The 22,189-nt window shown below is 43.4% G+C and overlaps 1 protein-coding gene across 2 annotated transcripts; it reads left to right on the forward strand.

Annotated features, from left to right (window-relative positions):
- The first annotated feature begins 84 nt into the window (after positions 1-84).
- pggt1b (protein geranylgeranyltransferase type I, beta subunit) lies at positions 85-17,254 on the forward strand. Of its 2 annotated transcripts, XM_061817463.1 has the most exons (10): positions 85-404; positions 732-850; positions 1,115-1,179; positions 1,812-1,963; positions 3,463-3,595; positions 5,014-5,059; positions 6,423-6,479; positions 6,544-6,728; positions 8,841-8,949; positions 12,258-17,254. In XM_061817463.1, exons 1-10 carry the CDS (start codon positions 247-249, stop codon positions 12,398-12,400), a joined length of 1,167 nt encoding a protein of 388 aa, XP_061673447.1. In that variant the 5' UTR covers positions 85-246; the 3' UTR covers positions 12,401-17,254. The 2 variants fall into 2 exon arrangements, with proteins under 2 accessions (XP_061673447.1, XP_061673448.1); XM_061817464.1 differs by lacking the exon at positions 6,423-6,479 and having other exon boundaries at positions 92-404; positions 12,258-17,252.
- Positions 17,255-22,189: the final 4,935 nt, after the last annotated feature.

Raw genomic sequence — 22,189 nt, forward strand, 5'->3', positions numbered from 1 at the left:
GTGCCCTGCGATTGGCTGGCGACCAATTCAGGGTGTACCCCGCTTCCTGCCCGATGACGTCTGGGATCGGCTCCAGCGCCCCAGCGACTCTCGTGAGGATTAGCGGCTCAGAAAACGGCTGGCAGGATTCTGAGAATTTTAAAAAACGACACTATCATGCTTTTATTTTGAAACCTACCAAGCAGCGTTTTGCGTCGTTGCACTTTTATTGTGAAACAATGAACGCGCACAACGGAAATATTCACCATGGACGCGGATGTGAAGCAGGTAACAAAGATGGCGGAAGAGGAGAAGCTCTCCGAGGAGCTGGAGCAGCTCGACTTTCTCCGAGACCGACACGTACGCTTCTTCCAGAGGACACTGCAGATTTTACCCGAAAGATACGCCTCCCTGGAGACTACCAGGTTAGCTGCGAGGCGAAGCACAGGTCTTAAACGTGACAGCCATGTTTTTTTTTTTTTTTTTAAAGGGGAACCCAAGGCGCTAGTTAGCATGCGCGTTAATATCAGCTAGTGAAGTTATAACAGGAAGTTGTTACACCAACAATACAACCGCCTTCATTTCAAATAATTTATGCTTCACTGTTACACAACTAGAAAGTTAGTTCAACGTTAATGCCGGGCATTTCTGCATCAGTTTGGAAGCCTTTTTCGCCTTGGCTGTTCACGAGCCAACATCAGTTGTCTCCCAAAATGTTGCTAACGGAGGTTGCGTGGCTTTCTCCATTCCAGGCTGACCCTCATCTTTTTTGCCCTTTCCGGGCTCGATGTGCTCGATGCTCTGGATGTCATCGACAGCAACGTCATGATCGAATGGATCTACTCATTGCAAGTTCTACCCACGGAAGACCGTGAGTCAAGCGCACACGCTTTACACAACATAACCAACACGTGCAATATGGTTACATTTTCACAGAATATTTATGAGCTGAATAAAAACAAACAAACAGTACTCCCACTCTGTGTTGTGTACCTCGGATGTACACTAGATGGCAGCAGCGTTCTTGTGTTGCCGGTTTTAGCAGCTGCACCATACTTTTAAAATTTACACTGACTTGGGATGATTTATTTCAACTTTACTTTATGACTAATACAACTCTGCTAACTTTTCCCAGAATCCAACCTCAGCCGGTGTGGTTTCCGAGGATCGTCGCACATCGGGATTCCTTACAGCACCAAGGTAACTTCTGGTAAAATCCTTGTCGACTACAATTAAAGAGTCAAGATGAACGGGATCTCAAGCCCCATTTTTAAAAATGAATCCTCAATAATCGTAGCTAAGTTTTAAAAAAAAGATTTTGAATTTTTCTTTAGCTCAATGTACCTTTAGAATATCCAGGCATCTAAGTAGGGCTCATTTGCATGAATTCTTAAATTCTAATTTAAAATGGCTGCTTTGAAGCAAAAAAGATGCCGTCCTCTTCACATATGTGCTCGGATTTTGAGACTTTTTTTTGCGCGTTCTGCTGTGATACACATTCACCCAGTTGCATATCGATGGGTGAAACTGGCGGATTTTTGTTCTCCCTTTTCAAGAGTGTGTTACTGAGTTTTTATGGGTAGAGGGGCGGAGTCGACCCCTGCCACCGAAAAATGCTGGGTCGACTTCTTACCCTGCCCTTTTCCACGTCACTGGCATGTACATACTGAACAAGGACGAAAATCTGGAAAATTGCATTTTTTTTTTCTCTTCTCGATTTAACGTGCTATAGCTAAAACTAACACTGTCTCTGTTTCTGATAACAGTGACTTAGCACTTTTATGGCTGTCATCTCATTTCAATCATTGTTACCAGTATTATTTGTGATTCAGGGTCCGGGGGTGCTGCATCCGTACGACAGCGGCCATGTCGCCATGACCTACACGGGCCTTTGCTCGCTACTCATACTGGGAGACGACCTGAGTCGAGTCAACAAGCAGGCCTGCCTGGCCGGTCTAAGGGCACTGCAGCTGGATGACGGCAGGTCGGCACACGCACGTCATGCGCACGTATGCATGGATGCCCGCGTATATACCTCTTTACCCACAAGGAGTTTGGTTTTCGGCTCTCGGGTGAACTTAAAATACAAAATAAACTTTATAGGTGAACTTAATTTGACCTTTGGTAAACTTTTGAAAGCACGTGTTAGTATTTCGGTCCTTTTTGCACAATTTGTTTTTCCGTAACTGAACGGCAAAATTCACATGAGGCATTTGGCAACCAAGACATGACCGAAAGAACAATTGTTCAATGTTACCTCACCATTGTGAGGCTTCAGACTGGATGTTCTCAGAGGGTTCTCTCAAGTGGCCACTGAGAGAACAGCACGTTGAGGAGAAAGTACTGAAACATTGGAAAAACTAGGGGCAAGTGCATTAAAAAAAATGTATATTAGTGAATTTTAAGTTCACCGAAAAGCACAATATCCCGAATTTTTGTGAAAACCTTATCCTGAACACAGCATTGTGGAGTGAGCACTTCTGGGTCGACTGGTAGTTAATCTTAGTTGTTGTTTCTAATCCTGCACTGTGAACTGTTTTCAACCAAAAACTTGCAATTCATCCGAGAGACTTTTTACCTGGCTTGGTTGGTGCTGCTGCTTTTATTACCAACCGAGTTCATACGGATTGAGTACCGTAATTTCCGGCCTACAGAGCGCACCTGATTATAAGCCTCACCCGGCACATTTGTAAAGGAAATACCATTTGGTACATACATAACCCACACCTGTGTAAAAGCCGCAGGTGCCCACGTTGAAACACAAGATATTTACAAAAGAAAATGGTACACAGAAAGAGTTTTCAAAGTTTTAATACCTTAGCTTAGCCTAACGTACACAGTAGCGTGGACAGGGCTGGTTTAAAAAAAAAAAAACAGCCGTGGCAGCTACACAGTAGCAACACGAGAGCACAGCACTCACCGAGCCAGTTTAGAAAAAAAAAAACATAACTAAATCACTGAGACGCGGAAGTAACACAGCAGCAACACGCTAGCGCGGCACTAATAGGGCGGGTTAAAAAAAAAACATACTGGTAAAAATCACTGAGACGCAACAGAAACACCGAAGCAGCACGCTAGCACAGCGCCAACGCTAGCAGAGCGCTAACAGGGCCGGTAAAAAAAAAAAAAAAAACATACCGGTAAAAGTCACTTCCTTGGCATATATATTCCACTTACCTTTTCCGCTCGAGTGTTCCCTTGCGGCTGTTAGAAAAAAATGCACAAATTAGCCGCATCACCGCATAAGTTGCAGGGTTGGAAGCGTGTGAAAAAAGTTGCGGCTTATAGGCCGGAAATTACGGTACTTAATGCTGTAATGTCTGTGTCAAATGTCACACAGACCCACATGCGTTGTTTATTAAGTGAGTCAATTGTAGTTACTACCTAGTTTTTAACTTTTTTTGCAGGCAGGGTATTTATGTTTGACTCCCATTGTGACTCATGCGATGTCCTCACCCCCCTCCGTCAATCTCGTCCATGCAGTTTCTACGCCGTGCCAGAAGGCAGCGAAAACGACATCCGCTTCATCTACTGCGCTGCCAGTATCTGTTACATGCTTGACGACTGGTCGGGCATGGACATCCAAAAGGCCATCGAGTACATTCGGAGCAGCCTGGTGAGTACGTGAGCACTCACATCTCCAGTGTGGTCAGTGAAAGGCTAAATGCTGTTTAGGCTCCGATTGTTTCCATTCACCAGAGCAAGACTTGAATGAGGCCACCCACCTTGAAAATTGTTGGCGCTCTGCTCGGAAATTGCTCCATTTATTATGAATGGAGGGCGTCACGGTGCTCAAACTGCTGCAGAGGTTTTCTGTAGTTCACCGGTAGAAGATTTATTCAGCAAGCTCTGTCTTTGTATCAGTATGCGACATGCACCCAATATTTACAATGTATGAAACATCTGTTAGGCGCGACGGTGGATCAGCTGGTAAAGCGTTGGCCTCACAGCTCTGAGGTCCCGGGTTCAATCCCGGACCCGCCTGTGTGGAGTTTGCATCTTCTCCCAGTGCCTGCGTGGGTTTCCTCCAGGCACTCCGGTTTCCTCCCACATTCCAAAAACATGCAACATTAATTGGACACTCTAAATTGCCCCTAGGTGTGATTGCGAGTGCGGCTGTTTGTCTCAATGTGCCTGTGATTGGGTGGCAACCAGTTCCGGGTGTACCCTGTCTCCTGGCCGTTGACAGCTGGGATAGGCTCCAGCACTCCCCGCGATGCTCGTGAGGATAAGCGGTGAAGAAAATGGATGAATGGAAACATCTGTTACACTAACCTGACTGGGAAGATACATATGGTAAAATGTATTTTAGTTAAGTAGTATTTTTGGGAAAACCGTAATTTTTCAGTTGTCAACCCGTCCATTTTCTGAGCCGCGTATCCTCAAGCTGTCATTGGGCAGAAGGCAGGGAACACCCGGAACTGGTTGCCACCCAATCACGCACTCACGATCACACCTAGTTGCAATTTAGAGTCAACCATAATTAATGAATGCTTTTGGGATGTGGGAGGAAACCAGAGTGCCTGGAGAAACCCCACGCAGGCACAGGGAGAATGTGCAAACTCCACACAGGCGGGGCCGGGGTTTGAACCCCGGTCCTCTGAACTGTGAGGCCAACGCTCCACAGCCACTCCACCGTGCCACCTCTTTTTCCACTTATAATTTTTGTAATTGTAAATGTTTTGTAGAAAAGCAACAAAAATAAATGGATACAAATTAGTATAATATTTGTATGTAGGTGGGATGAGGTGAAAAGTGATATTTTACGGTAAATTAATAAATGTAATTTACGAATCATTTGTGAGTTTTGTTGTTTACCTCCTGATAGTTTATTGTAACTTTGGCTCATAAAATGGCAGGTTATTTTATTTTATTTTATTTTTCTTTGTATTGGAGCCCAATCTGTAGTTTTTCTGTCATCATAAAAGACTGAACAGAAGCGATGTGGACTCAAATAAAGGGCGACTTAATTCCCTGATGGCGTAACCAAACAAGACAATGCTGAATGTTGCCTTTTCTGTTTCCCAATCATAGTCGTACGATAGCGGTTTTGGTCAGGGCGCCGGGCGAGAGTCACACGGTGAGTACGAAACTCTCTTCACGTTAACTAGTTTTTCTTTGGCCATGTCGGACTCCTGACTTTTTTTGTGGATGTGCAAGACAAGTATTTGGCTATTAATGTTTTCAAGATCCCAAAATGTAAAATCTGCTATTTTGTGTTTGAACGATTTAATGTTCAATGTGGGTTTTATTAAATGGCAGCTGAAAATCTATACTGAGAAGAAAGTCAAGCATGTTTCTCCTACTTTTATCCACAATAATACGCTGGCCAAAGAAGAACTTGGCTAATACTCACTAGGGGTAGCATTTTGTCTTTATGCCCTATTTTTTAATCTCAAAGACGTGATTTTGTTTTTGATGTTGCCATTAAATGTTTTGCTGGTAGCACACTGGACTCGTAGTTAACGTTTACCTACAACCTCTGACGCTCTGCATTGGAGTTAGCATGTTAATCTATGCTTGCGTGAGTTTTCGCCAGGTATTCCAGCTACCTCCTGTCTACCAAAAAACTGCCATTTTGGTTAATTGAAGACTCAAAATTGTCCATAGAGTTGAATGCGGGTGTGAATGATTGCGTGCCCTGTGATTGGCCAGGTAACCAGTCCTGGGTGTATCTCCCACCCCCAACCAGCAACCAGTCTAAGTCTTAAGCCCCAGTTTTGCTCCAAAAATGGAAAGATTATGATGTGATTATATGAGGCGTGCGCCAGTGGATTTGCATACGAAGAGTAGTAGTAACTGGTTTATGGGATTATCAATTAATTCCTCTGTGTTGCTGTTATTAATCCCTGCTAAAATGAAATGTCATTAGTTTTGCATGCAAAGTGTTGCTGCAGAACACCACGATCATACGTGTATCGAGTGTTACTGTACTAGGCATCCATCCATTTTGTAATGTCGCAAATAAAGAATATTACAGGTGACTTAAACCGAGAGGCAAGGTCCATTTTTTTTGTTTTCATTGAACCTACCCAGATTGTTTTTGGAATGGGGGGGGGCAAACCGGAGTACTCAGAAAACCAACGCACGTGTGCGGAGACCACGATCACAGAGTCAAATCTGAAACCTCTCGACTGTGAGGCAGACGCGCCAACCGCTAGCACACTTTGACGCTCACGACTGTGCGAATAAATTCCGTCATACATCTGTAGACATATTCGCTAGACGCCAATTACCCATCCTCCCCCAAAGTATGTGTTTGCACACCCGCACTGGTAAAAAGTGTTTCTGGCAACGGTTACCATCACATCGTGTCTGGAAGCATTCCCTGTTGCAGGGTTTCATTAATTAAGTAGAGTGTTTAGTGCTACAAAAATGATCCACTCTCCAGGGTATTAACGAAAAATGCCAACATCAATGTTTTTTTTTTTTTTTTTTTTTAGGAGGAGCAGGCCCCACCCACACACACATAATCCGTTTATACTCATCTGTCATCACTGGTATTAAAACATAATGAGAGTTTTCTCTCGTCTTGCCGCGCCTGTCCATTTTTCGTATGCCCAGGCGGTTGGACGTACTGCGCCATCGCCTCCTTGTGTCTCATGGGTCGATTGGAGGAGGCGCTGAGTCGGCACGAGCTGGACAGGATCTGCCGCTGGTGCATCATGAGGCAGCAGAGCGGCTTCCACGGCCGCCCCAACAAGCCTGTGGACACCTGCTACTCCTTTTGGGTGGGCGCAACGCTAGAGGTATGCGCACGCGTTTAGTTGATGCAAGGAATTTTTCTTGAAGTAAATTATTCAAATGTACACGGGTGTTAACATAACATTTTCGCCATGGCTCTGTAAGAAATAAATTTGATCAGAAACGAAAATACAAAGTTGTCGTACTTGTATTCGAATTTAACCCAAAAATAAAACAAATACAGTACAAAAAATACTACACATATGTGCATTTAAGGTATCTTTTCAGATTTGGAATTATAAAAACTGTAAGTCATAATGCAGTAACAATGCTGTTACTATATATACACCGTCATTTCCGGCCTACAGAGCACACCGGATTATAAATCTCACCCAGTACATTTGTAAAGGAAATACCATTTGGTGCATACATAAGCCACACCTGTGTAAAAGCCGCAAGTGCCCACATTGAAACCCACATTGAAACATGAGATATGGACACACAAAAAAAGTGGTACGCAGAGTTTTGAAAGTTTTAATACCTTAGCTTGTCTTATCTTAACATAGCAACAACACAGTAGCACGAACAGGGCTGGTTAAAAAAAACAGCAGCAGCTCCACAGTAGCAACACGGTAGCTCATCACTAACAGAGCTGGTTTAAAAAAAAAAAAAAAAAAAACATACCTAAATCACTGAAACACGACAGGAACACAGCAGAAACACGCTCGCGCGGCACTAACGCTGGCGCGGTGCTAACACGGCTGGTTTTAAAAAAAAAAAAAAAAAAACATACCGGTTGTCAGGTTCACCAATCAGACATTCATTAAGCAGGACAAAAAAGGAAGCAAAGACACCAGTTGAAGTCTCGCGAGGAGAGAGGACAGGAACTGTCTCGTACAATTCACCACCGCACTCTGATTATCTTCTCCTCAGCAGCTCTATTTAGTTTTAAGACGCCCCTTATTTACATGGATGTTACAAAAAGGAGACGACAAGCAAAACAGTTTGAAACAAGGTGTACATGTTTGGTCGTGTGCATGTGTGGAAGATTGCTGAATACATGTGTGGTCATCATTTCTTTAACTGGCAGCAGTTCTAATAGTTCTGATGATTAGATGTTTTTGTTCTTGCTATCTCCTGCTAGGAGGCTGCCACGTTATCTAGAGCAGAGCAAAGCATTTCTTTATTGGAAGCAGATGTATGATGATAATAATGATCACAATTATTCCTACACCAGTAAAAAATCACTGAGACACGGCAGCAACATGCTAGCACAGTTCTAACACAGCCCATCACTAACAGGGCCGGTTTAAAAAAAAAAAAAAACAAAAAACATACTGGTAAAAGTCACTTCCTCGGCACATATATTCCACTGGTCTCACTCTTACCTTTTCCGCACGAGTGCCCCTTTGCGGCCGTTACAAAGAATGCCCAAATTAGCTGCATGACCGCATAAGCCGCGCGGTTGAAAGCGTGTGGAAAAAAGTCGCGGCTTATAGGCCGGAAATTATGGTGTGAGTGTGTGTGTGTGTATTGACTAAAACACAAAAAAATACAAGATAGTTGTACATTTTTCCCAACTCTACCCAGTACTGAAAGCTTCCAACAACAAAAATAAATCACGTCATTTAAAGATGAAGTCATGGAATGGAAAAAAGAAGGCATTTGCAGAAAGATGTTATGTTTTAGGGGTATTCCTAGTATGTGAATAACACCTTTGTTACAGTGCGTTTCATTTACTTTTCTATGGTTATCATTGCCATTATCCTTCTTTGTTGGCTTCACAAACCACACGTCTGTAATCGTTTAAGGGTCATGTTTTCTTTTGTTTACTTTATTATCTTATCCCCACCCCCCCCCAAAAAAAAAAAAATAAGGTGGAACCAAATTGTATGTCTTCTGGATGCTCAGCTGTACATGCATATGGGTCATAACTATGCCAGCGGTACACGCGTGACCCTAAAATAAGAGTTGTCGGAAGTAAAATGGTGATGAGTAAGCCTTGGATGAATCAAGGGACATCACGCCGATGTAGCCAACGCGTGAAAATTTAGGTCACAATTGTGCTTGAGGTGGAACAGCTTTATTTGTACACAAATACAAAATGGCCACCGTATTTGGTCTCTCTAATGCGCTGAAAATTTACTTCATACTCATTATTCTGTCTTCTTTTCCAGCTATTAGACGTGTTCCAGTACACCAACTTTGACAAGAACAGAACTTTTATCCTCTCCACGCAAGATCGCTTGGTTGGCGGCTTCGCAAAGTGGCCGGACACCCATCCAGGTAAGCGTGCAGGAACAGTATCGGCAACGGAAACGCTCTCACGTTTCTCCACGAGTTTCCCTTTAAAAATCGCCAACCGTAATCCTACACTTTGACTGGCCCGGGCTCGATCGATGGATGTGTGTCATCCTTATGTGTAATTGATGAGCCCAGAGACGGACCCGCTCGCATTACAGTGGCCAGCGAGGCAAAGCGGCTTCTGTATTCGCTCGCCTCAGAAATATTACCGAGTAACGGTTTAAAAGAGAAAAGATGAAAGGGGTTTTGAGGTCCAGATGGCGTTGCATCCTTCCCACAAAAGAAACAAAGACAAATCTCATTCTCGCAGAATAAAAATCATTATCAATGTTTGACACAATTGGATTTGTCAAGCTCGTGTGATTTGTGGGATCACGGTAAGCCTTTTATATTGGACTATTAGGTGATCACTTTTTTTTTTTTTTTTTTAACTGCTCTATGCTTTAACTATTATTTTGTAGGTTGCCTTATAGAAATTGTATCACGTAATGAAGAATATCATTTAATTCACGATACGTAGACCCTTGGCAGTGAATTCTAAACTGTTGAAAAAATATTTATGTAAATGGTGTGGTGCCTTGAGATACATGTTGAATTTATTCTGTGACCATGCTTGTACCGTAATTCCCGGCCTGCAGAGCGCACCTGGTTATAAGCCTCACCCAGGACATTTGTAAAGGAAATACCATTTGGTACATAGATAGGCTGCAGCTGTGTTAAAGCCGCAAGTGCCCACATTGAAACACGAGATATTTACAAAGACGGCACACGGAGTTTAACGCGAGCTGCCGCGCTAATGCTAGAGCAGCGCTAATAGGGCCGTTTAAAAAAACAAAACAAAACAAAAAAAACATACTGGTAAAAATCACTAAGTAGTAGCAGTAACACGCTAGCACAGCACTAACAGGGCCGTACCGGTAAAAGTCACTTCCTCGGCACATATATTCCACCGGTTTCACGCTTACATTGTTTTGCTCGAGTGCCCCCTTGCGGCCGTTAGAAAAAAATGCACAAATTAGCCACATCACCACATAAACCGCAGGGTTGAAAGTGTGTGAAAAAAGTTCAAGTAATTATGGTCACTCAAAACACTTGTTCTAATCTTTTTCCACTGAAATGAATGAAAATACCATTAATTTGTTCCAGACTCCCCCAAAAATCTATAGGTGTTTTATTTTAGATGGTAAATAGTATACAATAAAATTGTACTTTATAAAGGATAAATTAATAATGTATTTGAATCAGAGGTAATCAATAACGGATAAAGGATATTTGCCTGTAGGTTTTGTTTGTCTACAGGGTTTTGACTCACCATTTTTGTTCATTTTTTTTTTTTGTTGCTTCCAAGGTAGCATCTATCAATGATTTTCACTAGCCCTTCTGTGGCATTTCGTATTAAGTTGTGTGATTGTTTTAAATCAATAACCTGAAATTCGCTTAATTTTATGTTTAGTTTGACAAAGTTCAACTGGGGTTGGCATTGAATAACTGGAAGTCTCTTTTGAAGAACTGTTCACTATCTGACAAACTGTTACTTGTGAAGTGCGTTCGTATCTCAAGTTTTTGCTTGCCTTTCAAAAAAATAAATAAATTGTCTGAACAACGGCAAGTCGGGTGACTCATATCTCAAGGCACCAGTGTAGACTTGTTGGTACCAGCAACCCCTTTAAAACGCCGTTAACCCAAATGGTACCTCATTTACACGCATATTGGTTCTCACTATGCCAGACGTGCAAACACCCAAGTGGTCCGTCGCCATCTGTCAAAGGCTGAACAGTTTTACTGTGTTTTCATTGAGCTTGATTTTTACAGTGGTTGACCTACGTTAAATGGGATGTTGATAAATGTAATTTAAACATTTTCTGTGCCGGTATTATAACGCCAAGGTAGCCTGAGATGAATTAAATCCACTTCACAACACACGGCAGCTTTAATGGTTGTATTTATGCGTTGTTTGACCTCGGTTGTTTTTATAGCTCCAGTGACAGTTGCTGTTCCAGTGCGCTCACGTTGTGGTATTGATGCGATAAATCCCGACTGATACACTGATTGATTCAGATGCGGCCTTCCGGTCGTCTGTCATTTCATTTTAATTCAATTACCAGTCCATTTACAAACCTCACACAGCTTTTCGTCAAATCCCAGGGGGCAGGGGTCACACGGCGACCTCCTTTGAATTATTCATTGGTGCTCAAAGGAGCAACAATAGCGGCTCCTCATTTTTGGGTGATTAATGGGAGGTCAGATGGTTGTTTAATTGAGTAAAGGCAGAGTAGAATGACGACCACTCAAGCGGTTTCAAGCGGGCGGGGTTCACACCCGAAGGTATCTGGCAAATCCTGAGCCAGAATCCACCCTCTTTACACCAAAGGCCCCAAAGATGACGAGGGGGGGGAGATTTTCTTTCATCTGTTTTGTCGAACAGTTGTGACGGTTTTTGCCTTTTGATGACTTATAGCTCAGATGAGTGTGCGGTCGCATCAGATACACAAGAATATGAATTGTACTGTTAACATTGATGAGAATAAATAAGATGCATATACACACATAAAAAAACGGAATTGACTTGAAGTGTGAACATAGACGAATTTGGCTCAATACAGTGTTCTCGAAAGTCTCTGTTGTCGAACAAATCGGTTTTCGAATGGAAATTTTGAGATTTTTTTTTGCTTCTGTTTTCGAACAAAAATTGGTACTCGAACGCCTGCGACAAAACCCGGAAAACATATCGCGGGTGGCCCGACCAGCTGACCCATGACGCGCTTTGTTGTGAATTCCCCACGCCGCTGAAAATCCCATAAATAACGTAACGCCCGTGGCCCGATCAGCTGACCCACAACGCGTTTTGTTATTGTGTATAACGCAGCCTCTGTACGCAGACGTGGGAAATATCGATTCGGTTTTCGAACAAGTCTGTTCTCGAACCGCCTTCTGGAACGGATTGTGGTCGAGAACCGAGATTCTACTATATTCGATATGCGTGTACTTGGAGTAAGTTAGCGTCACAGCAAAGTGTTTTCTGTATTAGTGGCCAAAGTTCTTCACCTTTCGATCACCAACGAACGGTTCTAGTGACGAACCCTTTTCGGAATCACTGTTGATACAGACACAGTGTTCCCGACAATGTTATGATTGAAACCGACATGGAACTGGGTCAAGAAACAGAACTGGTTTAGCACCATGAACTACTTTGGTGTGCTGGGCTGATACGAGCAGATGTTTGCACTCATGTTCACCATCCCTGACTTATTCTCCTTCTCCTCTCGTCCCTCCCTTCCTCCCACCGCCAGACCCTCTTCACGCCTACTTGGGCCTGTGCGGTCTGTCCCTGATGGGAGAGGCCAGCCTGAGGAAGGTCCACCCGGCTCTCAACATCACCCAGAGGGCCTTCGAGCGCCTCCGCCAGCTGCAGCAGACGTGGAGGGGACAATAGCGGCAACTGCGGCTGACAGGAGCGCACGGCAGGTCCAATCCAAGGCAACGGGAGTCTCTGATGCCAGGCCTCCCTTTTTTATTTGACGACTCGGGAGTGCACAGCTCCTCCATGGCAACGTTGCAACATGGCCTTGCTGTCGGGTGACTCTTCTTTCAAGCTGCCTTTTTTGTCAACAGACTGCAGTCGGTTTAAGTGTTCAGAAATATTTGTGCCAGAAATCACGAGAGACCTGAAAACATTCCAGGTGCCAAATTGTCTCCCTTTTTTTTTTTTTTTTTTAAAGAGAGTGAAGGAGAACCACTTGCTATGGTTTCTTGCCGAGCGGCAGCACGGTATCCATTACGGACCAGGCGGCGTCGCTAACATGTACAACGGACCTGAAAGCTTTTAGAAACACTCCCGTGATCAACGTGATTGCGAATGTGCTTCTTATGGACAAAGCATTTAAATATCATCAAAGAGCACCAAGCCACAACTTTTTTTTTCCCCTCGTGTCACAATCCAGTCTGGTTCCGGTCATGATTCTGGATACAAAATACGTTATCCCGATCCAATAACACCCTTCCATTACTCACGGGGCATCTTCAAACCGCTCTAGTTTTGCTTGCGGCCTGCCAGATTTGATCCCCAGAGTCTCAGGCACCCCCCCTCCCCCCCGGCTTTGTTTATCAATGTCGGGGTTTGATCAGGTGCGGCGCAGCAGCAGCAGTGTACCCAACGGAGTTGAGGCCGTGAACCACCTGCAGGGGGTCCAGTCTTTCTTTGACTTTTCAAAATAAGTAGAAAACCCCCCCCCCCAAAAAATCAAGTATCTGCAGAGTGCCGAGGGCAAGTTTCACTAAAATGTTTTTTTTTTTTTTTTTTTCTTCTTTACGTACTCCCCCAGGGTTTAAGAGCTGTGTGCTGACCTAGCCTCGTAGGCAGGTACTTGTTTTTTTTTTTTTTTATTCTTCATAGCCATTTTTTACCTCAGGGTCCAGCCACAAATTGCTCAAAGTCCTCCTCAACCTGCTGATGTTCTTGCCACTGCTGTGAATACCCCCATATGGGTTAGTAAATTGGTGACATTAGCATTTTCAAATCCTGAGTCACTTACTGTAATTCCTGGCCTTCAGGGCGTACCTGGTTACAAGCCTCGTGGAGTGCATTTGTAAAGGAAATACCATTTGGTACTTACATACGCTGCAGCTGTGTAAAAGCCACAAGTGCCCACGTTGAAACAACATATTTACAAAGAAATTAGCGCCATTAGTGCTAATGCTAGCACCACGCTAATGGTAGTGCTAACGCCAGCGCCGCACTAAAGCAGGTGCTAACAAAAGCGCTGCGTTAACGCTAACAGTCCTGGTTAAAATAAATCCTACCGGTAGATATCACTGAGACACGCCAGTAACAGAGCACCAACATGCTAGCGCAGCGCTAACACGGCCGGTTAAAAGTCATTCCACCGGTCTCATTCTTACCTTTTCCGCTCGAGTGCCACCTTGTGGCCGTTAGAGGAAAAAATGCACAAATTAGCCGCATCACCGCATAAACCGCAGGGTTGAAAGTGTGGGGAAAAAGCTGCGGCTTCTTGGCCAGAAATTACGGTAATTAGCAGTACTATTCCTGGTTTGCTCCATCTTGATCAAACCACAAAGCATTTTTTCCATTGCATAGCACGTATTGGGTTTGCTATTCAAGGTACTGCTAGGTACTATTTCGAATAACTGGTTAGCTGTGGTTCCCACCGCACCAAGTAGATAACATACGACTTGATTAAAAACGGCTGCTAGTAAGTCATTGGTCGAGCATATTTCCCTATTGCTGTGCCTTAGCTCTTGATGCTGGAGTACTCTTCTCCAGTCGCCAGCTTGCTGCACTGGGCGTCGTGCACAAAATTCCCCCCTGTCATAATATAAACAAAGGACACCTTCATTTGCGCTATTGTTGCTCCGACTGACTTACAATACAGTGCGGTTTGTTCGGATTCCCAGATAACAGTGTACAACTGACCCCCGCCATCGCCTTTCACAAAGATTGATAGAGGCCAGCGGGTACTGTGCAATGGAAAAGCATCATAAATCCCCGGTCAGCTCTTTGAACACAGGTGTTCATCAGGGCCCAGTCCTTGAACCCTTGCAATTTTTAGTTTCCAATGAAATCATTTGCTCGCCCCTTATTTATTTTTAATACCATCAAGCTGTCCTATTCAACATCCATCTGTCACCAGCTGTCCATCCCAAAATGTTGTCAAGTGAATCGGAGCACGCTGTGTGATACAAGCGAAAAATGTATGTTCTGTGGCTGACAAATTTTGGCTACCAAAACTTCAACTTGCTAAGTCGCCACCAGTAGGGGACTCGTCGGTACTCTAGCACAGGGGTGTCAAACTCGTTTTTGTTGCGGGCCACATTGTAGTTACGGTTTCTTTCGGAGGGCCGTTATGACTGTGAAATCCTAAAAAAATTTGCCGCCTAATAATGTTTGCGCATGGAATTTATTACTTTTGGAATCAGAAATCAAGGGTATGAGTTTTTCAACTATTGTTGATGTTTGGCAACACAAAAATGCTTGCGATATCTCTATTATCATTTAGGATATAAAATTGGTCCAGATTTTAGCAAAAATCACAGCAGTAGATACACACGAATTGCCTTTGTGGGCCACGCAAAACCATGCGGTGGGCCAGATCTGGCCCCCGGGGCTTGAGTTTGACACCTGTGCTCGAGCAGCTTCGTCTCGAGGAGGAGGGAATGCTGAGAGTGGAGCAGGATGAATAAATAATCGGACGCATCCATTATTCACTGTTACTAGCGGGCAGTTGCCTCACTTTTCATGCAGCCTTATTTTATAGCCGTATGACTGGGGAAGGACAACAAGAACCTTTTAAAAAAAAAACAACAACAAAAAAACAGGTCCCACAAAATTGCCGCATCATGCCGTCAATTGGAATCCCCCGACACAAATGGGCTGTTATGGCTCTGAAAGTCGAACGTTCACAGAGTGACTGAGTCCGTCGAGTTCACGTTGCTATCCTTTTAAACGGGACGCCGGGGGTGGGGGGGGGGGTCCCGTGGTGTCTTGCACAGGTTCGAATGAACTGCGGAGTCAGCATCGATGGCCATTTTGTCACCTCGACTTTTTAAACAGAATCCAGCTAGGTGAGATAGATTGGGGCGTATCAAATACTTGTCTGACAGTGACAGTTGCTTAAAAATACCTACCGAGTAGAATGATCTGAATAGTCAGATGGTTTATGGGTCAGATGCTACCTCTGGAGACGGAAAACTGGCGCTGTGACTTTGTTGCGTTTATACAAAACGATGACCTTGGAAACGGCGGACATTTTAGCGCTTTTACAGGCTACGTCGCAGGGGCTAAATCAGCCATTTTTGCACTTTTAGTTAACACTTTGCCTTAGACCTCAAGCCTTTTTTGTGCCATTTTTAACATAAATGTCCTCTCATGGTCTCAAACATAAAAAAAAAAAAAAAAAACAATGATTTTTTTTTTTTTTGTGTGTGTCCAGAATCTGCACGGTTCTGGTTTTTCAACTCGGTGCTGTTGCTTTTCCAGACGGTTGAACCAGATTTCACGCTCCGTGCATTTTCTACAGCCCGACCGTACGTTTAGTTTGTCTCCTCGGGGGTGAAGACCGCTTCGAAATGTGCCTTTCGTCGCGTCGTTCTAATAAGCCACTGCGCGAGTGCAGCTCAACATGATTCCCTCCGATAAACCTCGCCGAGACTTCCTTTTCTTTCGGTCTACCGACCAAAACCGAACGCATTTCCTCCGCAATGCACCGTTTTGTTCCCGTAAATCGCTCGCTAATGCATTTCTTGGAGAAGTGGTGAGGGGGAAAAAAATCCACTGAGTCAGATCTCGCCAACGCTTACTCTGCTTCTGCCACTTAACTGAAGATGGACCCTCTGCCCATATTAAAGGACTCTGCCATAGTGTGTGGAAGTAAATACGTGGATTTTAATTCAAATGCCACTGAAATATTTTATTTTGTAAAATTCACATTATTCCAAAGTGATCACATTTTATATGAAAAAAATTCAACCTTTAGAATTAAAACGCAGTATTTTCAGTCTCCTGAGATTCAACTGGCTACAATTCGCTGTCTAAATTCAGTGTTAAAAAAGGCAGGGTTACTTCAGGTCAGGAGCAAACAGCCAGCCAGTCGCAGTTACGCTTTCTTAGTATGTGACGTCACGTGATGAAGAAAGTGTAACCGGATTGGCTGGGTGTCGGGTTCTGACCTGAAGTAACCCTGCCTAGTGGCACAGACGGTGAATTTTAGACACCGAATTGTAGCCAGTTGAATCTCAGGTGACTGAAAATATTGCCTTTGAATGTTGAAAGTTGAATTTTTTACCTGGTGAATTTGTTAACATTGAAAAGTTAAACTGAAGTACGGCTATTGAAAATGTGGTCACTTTTAAAATAACTGTGAATTTTGCAACATAAAATTTTCAGCGGCATTTTTAATTAAAATCCCTGCGGCACATATTTACTTCCATAATAGAGCCACTAAAATACATCATTTAACATGAAATGCAATTTATTTTTTTCTACGCTTTGTAAAGAAGTCTCGGTAAACTGTAAATTATGCGCGGGCAACGACGAAGTATGAGAGATGAAACTATATGCGCTGTATGTTCAGCTTTGAATATTGCGCGGCTTCAAGCCGAGCTGCAAATATTCGATGGTAAATAAAAAGAAAAACAGAGATGCCTGTGTCTTTGGTGTGTGTGTGTGCGCGTGCTATTTTTGTTTTACATATTTAAGTCATAAATCCGGTACGCTGTCACCCATTGTACCACGCAATAACCAAATGTTTTGACATAATTACTAATTATGGGCCTTTTGATGGACTCCGTACCCAAATGTGTGCCCCGCGATAAACATTGGCATACTGTATATGTACTCCCATTGTTGTAATATTTCATAAATGAAAATCATGTTGCTCTATTTCAGCTCTCAGTCATGACAACCGTATGCTTCCTCATTAGCACAGGTGTCAAACTCAAGGCCCAGGGGGCCAGATCCGGCACGCCGCATGATTTTATGTGGCAAGCGGAGGCAAATCACGCGTGTCAACTTTCGTGATTTTTGTTCGAATCTGTACCAACATTTCAAATTGGCATATCATAAATCATAACTTTTAGATATTGCAAGCATTCTCTGGGCTACTGAACAACAATAGTGGAAAAACCCTATTACCTGTGATTTCCGATTCCAAAACTAATTCATAGAGTTCATGTGTCAATATGATGAGACAATGAAAGGTTTTTATGATTTCAGACATAATCCCACTCTGAGTGAACCCGTTAACTACAACGTGGCCCACGGCAAAAATGAGTTTGACACCCCTGCTCGTTAGCATACCTAATTGAAAAGCCTTTAGCGGTTTGGGCTAACAATATCGTACGATATCCAAACGGATGCGGCACGGCTTCGCGCACACGTGCACGCCGACCGATACTGAACCGCGAGGCGAAAACGCACGGCTGCTCCCCGGAGGGAATCGAGAGCGACCCAGATTGAAATCGCCAAGAGACGATCCTTTCGCAGCTGGATTTGGGCGTGGTGCGGTTGTGCCTTTGTAACGCACGCAACCCAGTGCAAAGACACGAGTAAGACGACTGTGGCAGACAAAGGAACGGCTCAGGTGTTCTACTCTCCATTGTCGTCTTGTTGTCGTTCTTGACTTTGTTCCTGATTTTGGTCGAAAGGGTTTCTCCCTTTCACCTGACATACTGCTCTGCAAACGTTTTAGTCAGACAGTATTTCTTCAAAAAACCCTGAGAGTCATGTAGAATACCGTGAGAAACTTAATCCATTTCAAAACATATCTCAATCAGTCGCTACACCGAGTGAAATATTGGGTGGTCGGGTTAAGACGGTCTCGACCGAAGACTTTTCAATTTTACGCCTGTTGCCCATCCTCCATTTTGTCTGGTTAACGCTCGTCCGTGTTTGCGCACCGGGAGTATCTTCGCATTTTTCGCCCTCCTTTTTCGACATTATAGCCCCAAAAAAGAAAGCTGGATCTTTTAGCAATGCTTCCGCAGCCGAAAGAAAATCCATGACCATGGAGACGAAGCTCAAGATCATAAAAACGATCGGGGAAAGGAGAGACATCGACGCCACCAGCGCTTCAGTCGGTCGACAGTGGTGACAATTATTAAAGACAAAGCCTGATTTTTAGCGCATGTGAAGGGTTGCGTTCCAAGGTTCTTTGATACTTGTGGAGATGGAGAGAACTGAGGACCAGGTTCCTTGGCAATAGCCTCCCCTTCATCTTCTTCTCCATCCACCTCTCAGCAGTCATGCTAAGTACATCAATCTTGATTATTTCAGTGTATTTGTTTTTATGCAAAGTATTTTGATGTAAATTCTGACTTTAATGGCGGAATCCGACTTGAGTCGAAATTCGAGTTCCTACTCTAGGACCGGATCTCAGCCGTAGACCGAGGATTCCCTGTATTTATTTGAGAGAGGCGTTCACTGGACTCGTTCGACGTAACGGTGTCTAGTTTGTGGAGTGGCAAATACTTCAGGAACTGCAGTAGGCCTATATGTCCTTCCTTTGTACTATTTTATTGGTCCAGTTCGATCGCAGGTAACTAACCCTTCACTTTTTTTTGTACCTTCTCCGTCTTGTACTAGCGAGATCCCTCTGCGGTTATTCAACCTGTATCCTCCCTCATCGATGAAACTCTGCAATCAATGTGTATTTAGTGCAGCAGGAGGCCACTGCGGGACTATCAAGTGTCATTTCCACGGGACTTTTAGCTCTTCTGCGGCTTGAGAGCTTTTCGATGGCTGTCTTGATGGGATTGAAGTGACCCGAGAGATGATAAATATGCCAATCTCACCCTTTATCTTGATTTATTTTAATGACACGCACAGACACCCTACTAAGGCTCTTCAACTGAAAACTACCATGTTGAGTTTTTACAGCCATTTCTGTCTGTCGAAGTCGCTTTTGATTGTACTTTTTATCGATACAGTTCCTCAGGGATCATTTCTATGCCCCTTGTGATTAGGTTTTTTTTTTTTTTTTTTTTTTTTTGCTAACGGCGATAATCTGTTTTTGGTCGTTTATCATCGGTACAAGAATTCGTTTCTCGAGCAACACACAGTGAGTAGGTGACTTCTGAGCGTTGTCACAGACCGCGGCACGTCCAACGGCGTGGAATGTGCCGGTGACACTGAGCCAAAGAGGCCATCTGGGGACGCTTGGACAAGTGACATTTCCAAAATACCCAAAAATGTGGTCACAATCTTAATCCTGCCTTGCACTGTGGCTCGCGCTAGCAGCGTTAAAGGGGCAGGAGCGGAGTTTATAGGGCTTGAGTAACACATAAGAGCAAATATTAGTAATTGGTGTATGGATGTCAATGTAAACGTACTCAAAATACTTGGTCGTTTATCAAATAACAATGGTATGGACATTGGATTATGTTGTATAGATGGATATTCAGAGAGGTTGATTTAGCAATGTGTAGATAATTCAGAGTACACGGATCGAGACTAGACAGATGGGAAGTTAGTTGTTGGTATAAATATAAATTGCTCATGAAAAAAGTATTAGTAGGACGTTGGCGTTGGCCTCACACTTCTGAGGTCCCGGGTTCAATCCCGGACCCAGCTGTGTGGAGTTTGCATGTTCTCCCCGTGCCTGTGTGGCTTTTCTCCGGGTGGGCACTCCGGTTTCCTCCCACATCCCAAAAACATGCAACATTTATTGGACACTCTAAATTGCCCCAAGGTGTGATTGTGAGTGCGGCTGTTGTCTGTCTCTATGTGGCCTGCGATTGCTTGGCGACCGGTTCAGGGTGTACCCCGCCTCCTGCCTGTTGACAGCCGGGATAAACTCCAGCACTCCCCGTGACCCTCGTGAGGATAAGCAGCGGAGAAAAGGGATTGATGGATGGATACGTGCAGGTAAATGTGGTTTAATATAATGAAAAATAAAGAAAAAGTATAGTAAAATAAAAATTACAAATGAAATGAAATGAATTAAATAAAAAAGAACAAATATATATATTATATGGAGATTTTCTGGATAGAAAATATTGAGTTATTGTAATTATTTCCTGATTACATTTTAATATTACATACGTTGCATATTCTATACGGAGGACTAACATGACATTTGATTGCAGCAAACCGAAGAAAATCATTGACCCCTTTGTTATTTCATAACGCCGATCAGATTCAAGTCTCTATATTAATAATTCAGACGTGTCAGAATGGAGCCATTCATTCGATGTCAAAGAGGCTCAGTGTGTGACAGGCGACGTCTCCACTCGGCTGCAGCAGCAAGCAGAACGTGCTAAGATGCATGGAAACAAAATCGTACTGTACAGTATATGAATATGAAAGTAGACCAAAAAATGTTGTCCAATGGTCTGCGCATGCACACACGAGGGAGGGAGTGAGGTGGATGCGAGAGCCGTCTCGCCTTGATCCAAAAACCACAGCTGTCGTGCATGTGCGTCCGTGGGCGTGGGCGTAATATTTAATAAAGCTCCCGCCCTTGCATCATCCCTTTTTTTTTTCCATCCTTTTTTCATCCTTCTCATCCTCATCTCCCAGCCATTCCGCAGCCATGTCGGACTCCGAGGACATGACGGAGTTCGCCAGCATCGTGGAGCGCATCGAGCGGGGCGAGGTGAGTCCCGCGGCCGGCGGCGGCGCCGCAGCAAGCGGTCGGGCGGAAAGCCCGACCGGTGCCGCTCATGTTCACGTCACGTCCATCTGATTTTGGCTCGTTTTAATCTGACAAAGGAAACTACAATGGCTCTTCCCGCTTGACGATTTACGTCATACTCAGAAGATTTTTTGCCTTTTTTTTTTTCAAAATTCATGATTTGAGAAACCTGGCTCATACATTCTCACTATTGAACATATCGATGAGTCACGTGCATGCAAAATATGATTACCGCTCCATTTGATAGGTACACAGAATGAGCTCCAGTGCAAGTGCAGCATCCAAATATTCACTCTTTTCAATGATAATTATTCATTTATCACTAGAGTGTTTATTATGGTCTTGGGTGGGTCCGGTTGCACTGCATCATACTGAGCTGTGCCTAATTTTCTGACGCTCTACTGAGTAGGGGGAAAAAAGTAGACATCAAATCCATACAAATAAAGTATTGAACAGTCCATGCACGTTTTATTTTACTAGGAAAAATGTAAAAAAAAATGTACTAAAATATATATATATTTTTTATAATAAGACCACCCTCTACTGTGTGGGGAAAGAAAGGAACCAGGGCCTCTTGTACAAATCAAATTCATGCAAAAAAATAAAACATTTCCAAAGGACGTTAGAAAAGGAATGAAATATTTAACTCATCCAAAATTAGATTTTTAAAAAAATTAAAACAATATATTGCTTTTAGCTGGCATGGCAGAGTGTTACTAAATAAAGGATTCACTATCCATACGAACAAAAATGAAAATGTAAAAGATATTTATGAATTCATAACAATGAATGATTTTTTTTCAATCACGCCCAGCCTACATAGTCTTAGAAAACAAGGAATAAAAAAAAATCCACCACCAAGATCAAAAAGTCACGTCAAGAATATTCTCGGCAACTTTCCCAAGCTTCAGAAATAAAATATGCAATTCCAAAAAGATCAAATTCAAACATCCACTCCCCTTTTTGCTCGTCTGACGTGTGGTTCATATTGTATCATATCACTGAATGGATGCTCTCTTTGTGTACAATATGAGAGAAAATGAGTTTCACTTTCCATCTGATTCACGATCGATAAT

Source organism: Syngnathoides biaculeatus, chromosome 4 (genome assembly GCF_019802595.1).
Source record: "Syngnathoides biaculeatus isolate LvHL_M chromosome 4, ASM1980259v1, whole genome shotgun sequence".
Classification (NCBI taxonomy): Eukaryota; Metazoa; Chordata; class Actinopteri; order Syngnathiformes; family Syngnathidae; genus Syngnathoides; species Syngnathoides biaculeatus.

What these genes read in the sequence shown, in the direction of transcription:
- pggt1b (XM_061817463.1), top strand. Translation starts at nt 247, where the DNA reads ATGGACGCGGATGTGAAGCAGGTAACAAAGATGGCGGAAGAGGAGAAG. An exon ending in AGTACATTCGGAGCAGCCTG is followed by an intron (nt 3,596 to 5,013) that starts GTGAGTACGTGA and finishes TCCCAATCATAG; the next exon opens with TCGTACGATAGCGGTTTTGG. An exon ending in ATACTCATCTGTCATCACTG is followed by an intron (nt 6,480 to 6,543) that starts GTATTAAAACAT and finishes TCGTATGCCCAG; the next exon opens with GCGGTTGGACGTACTGCGCC.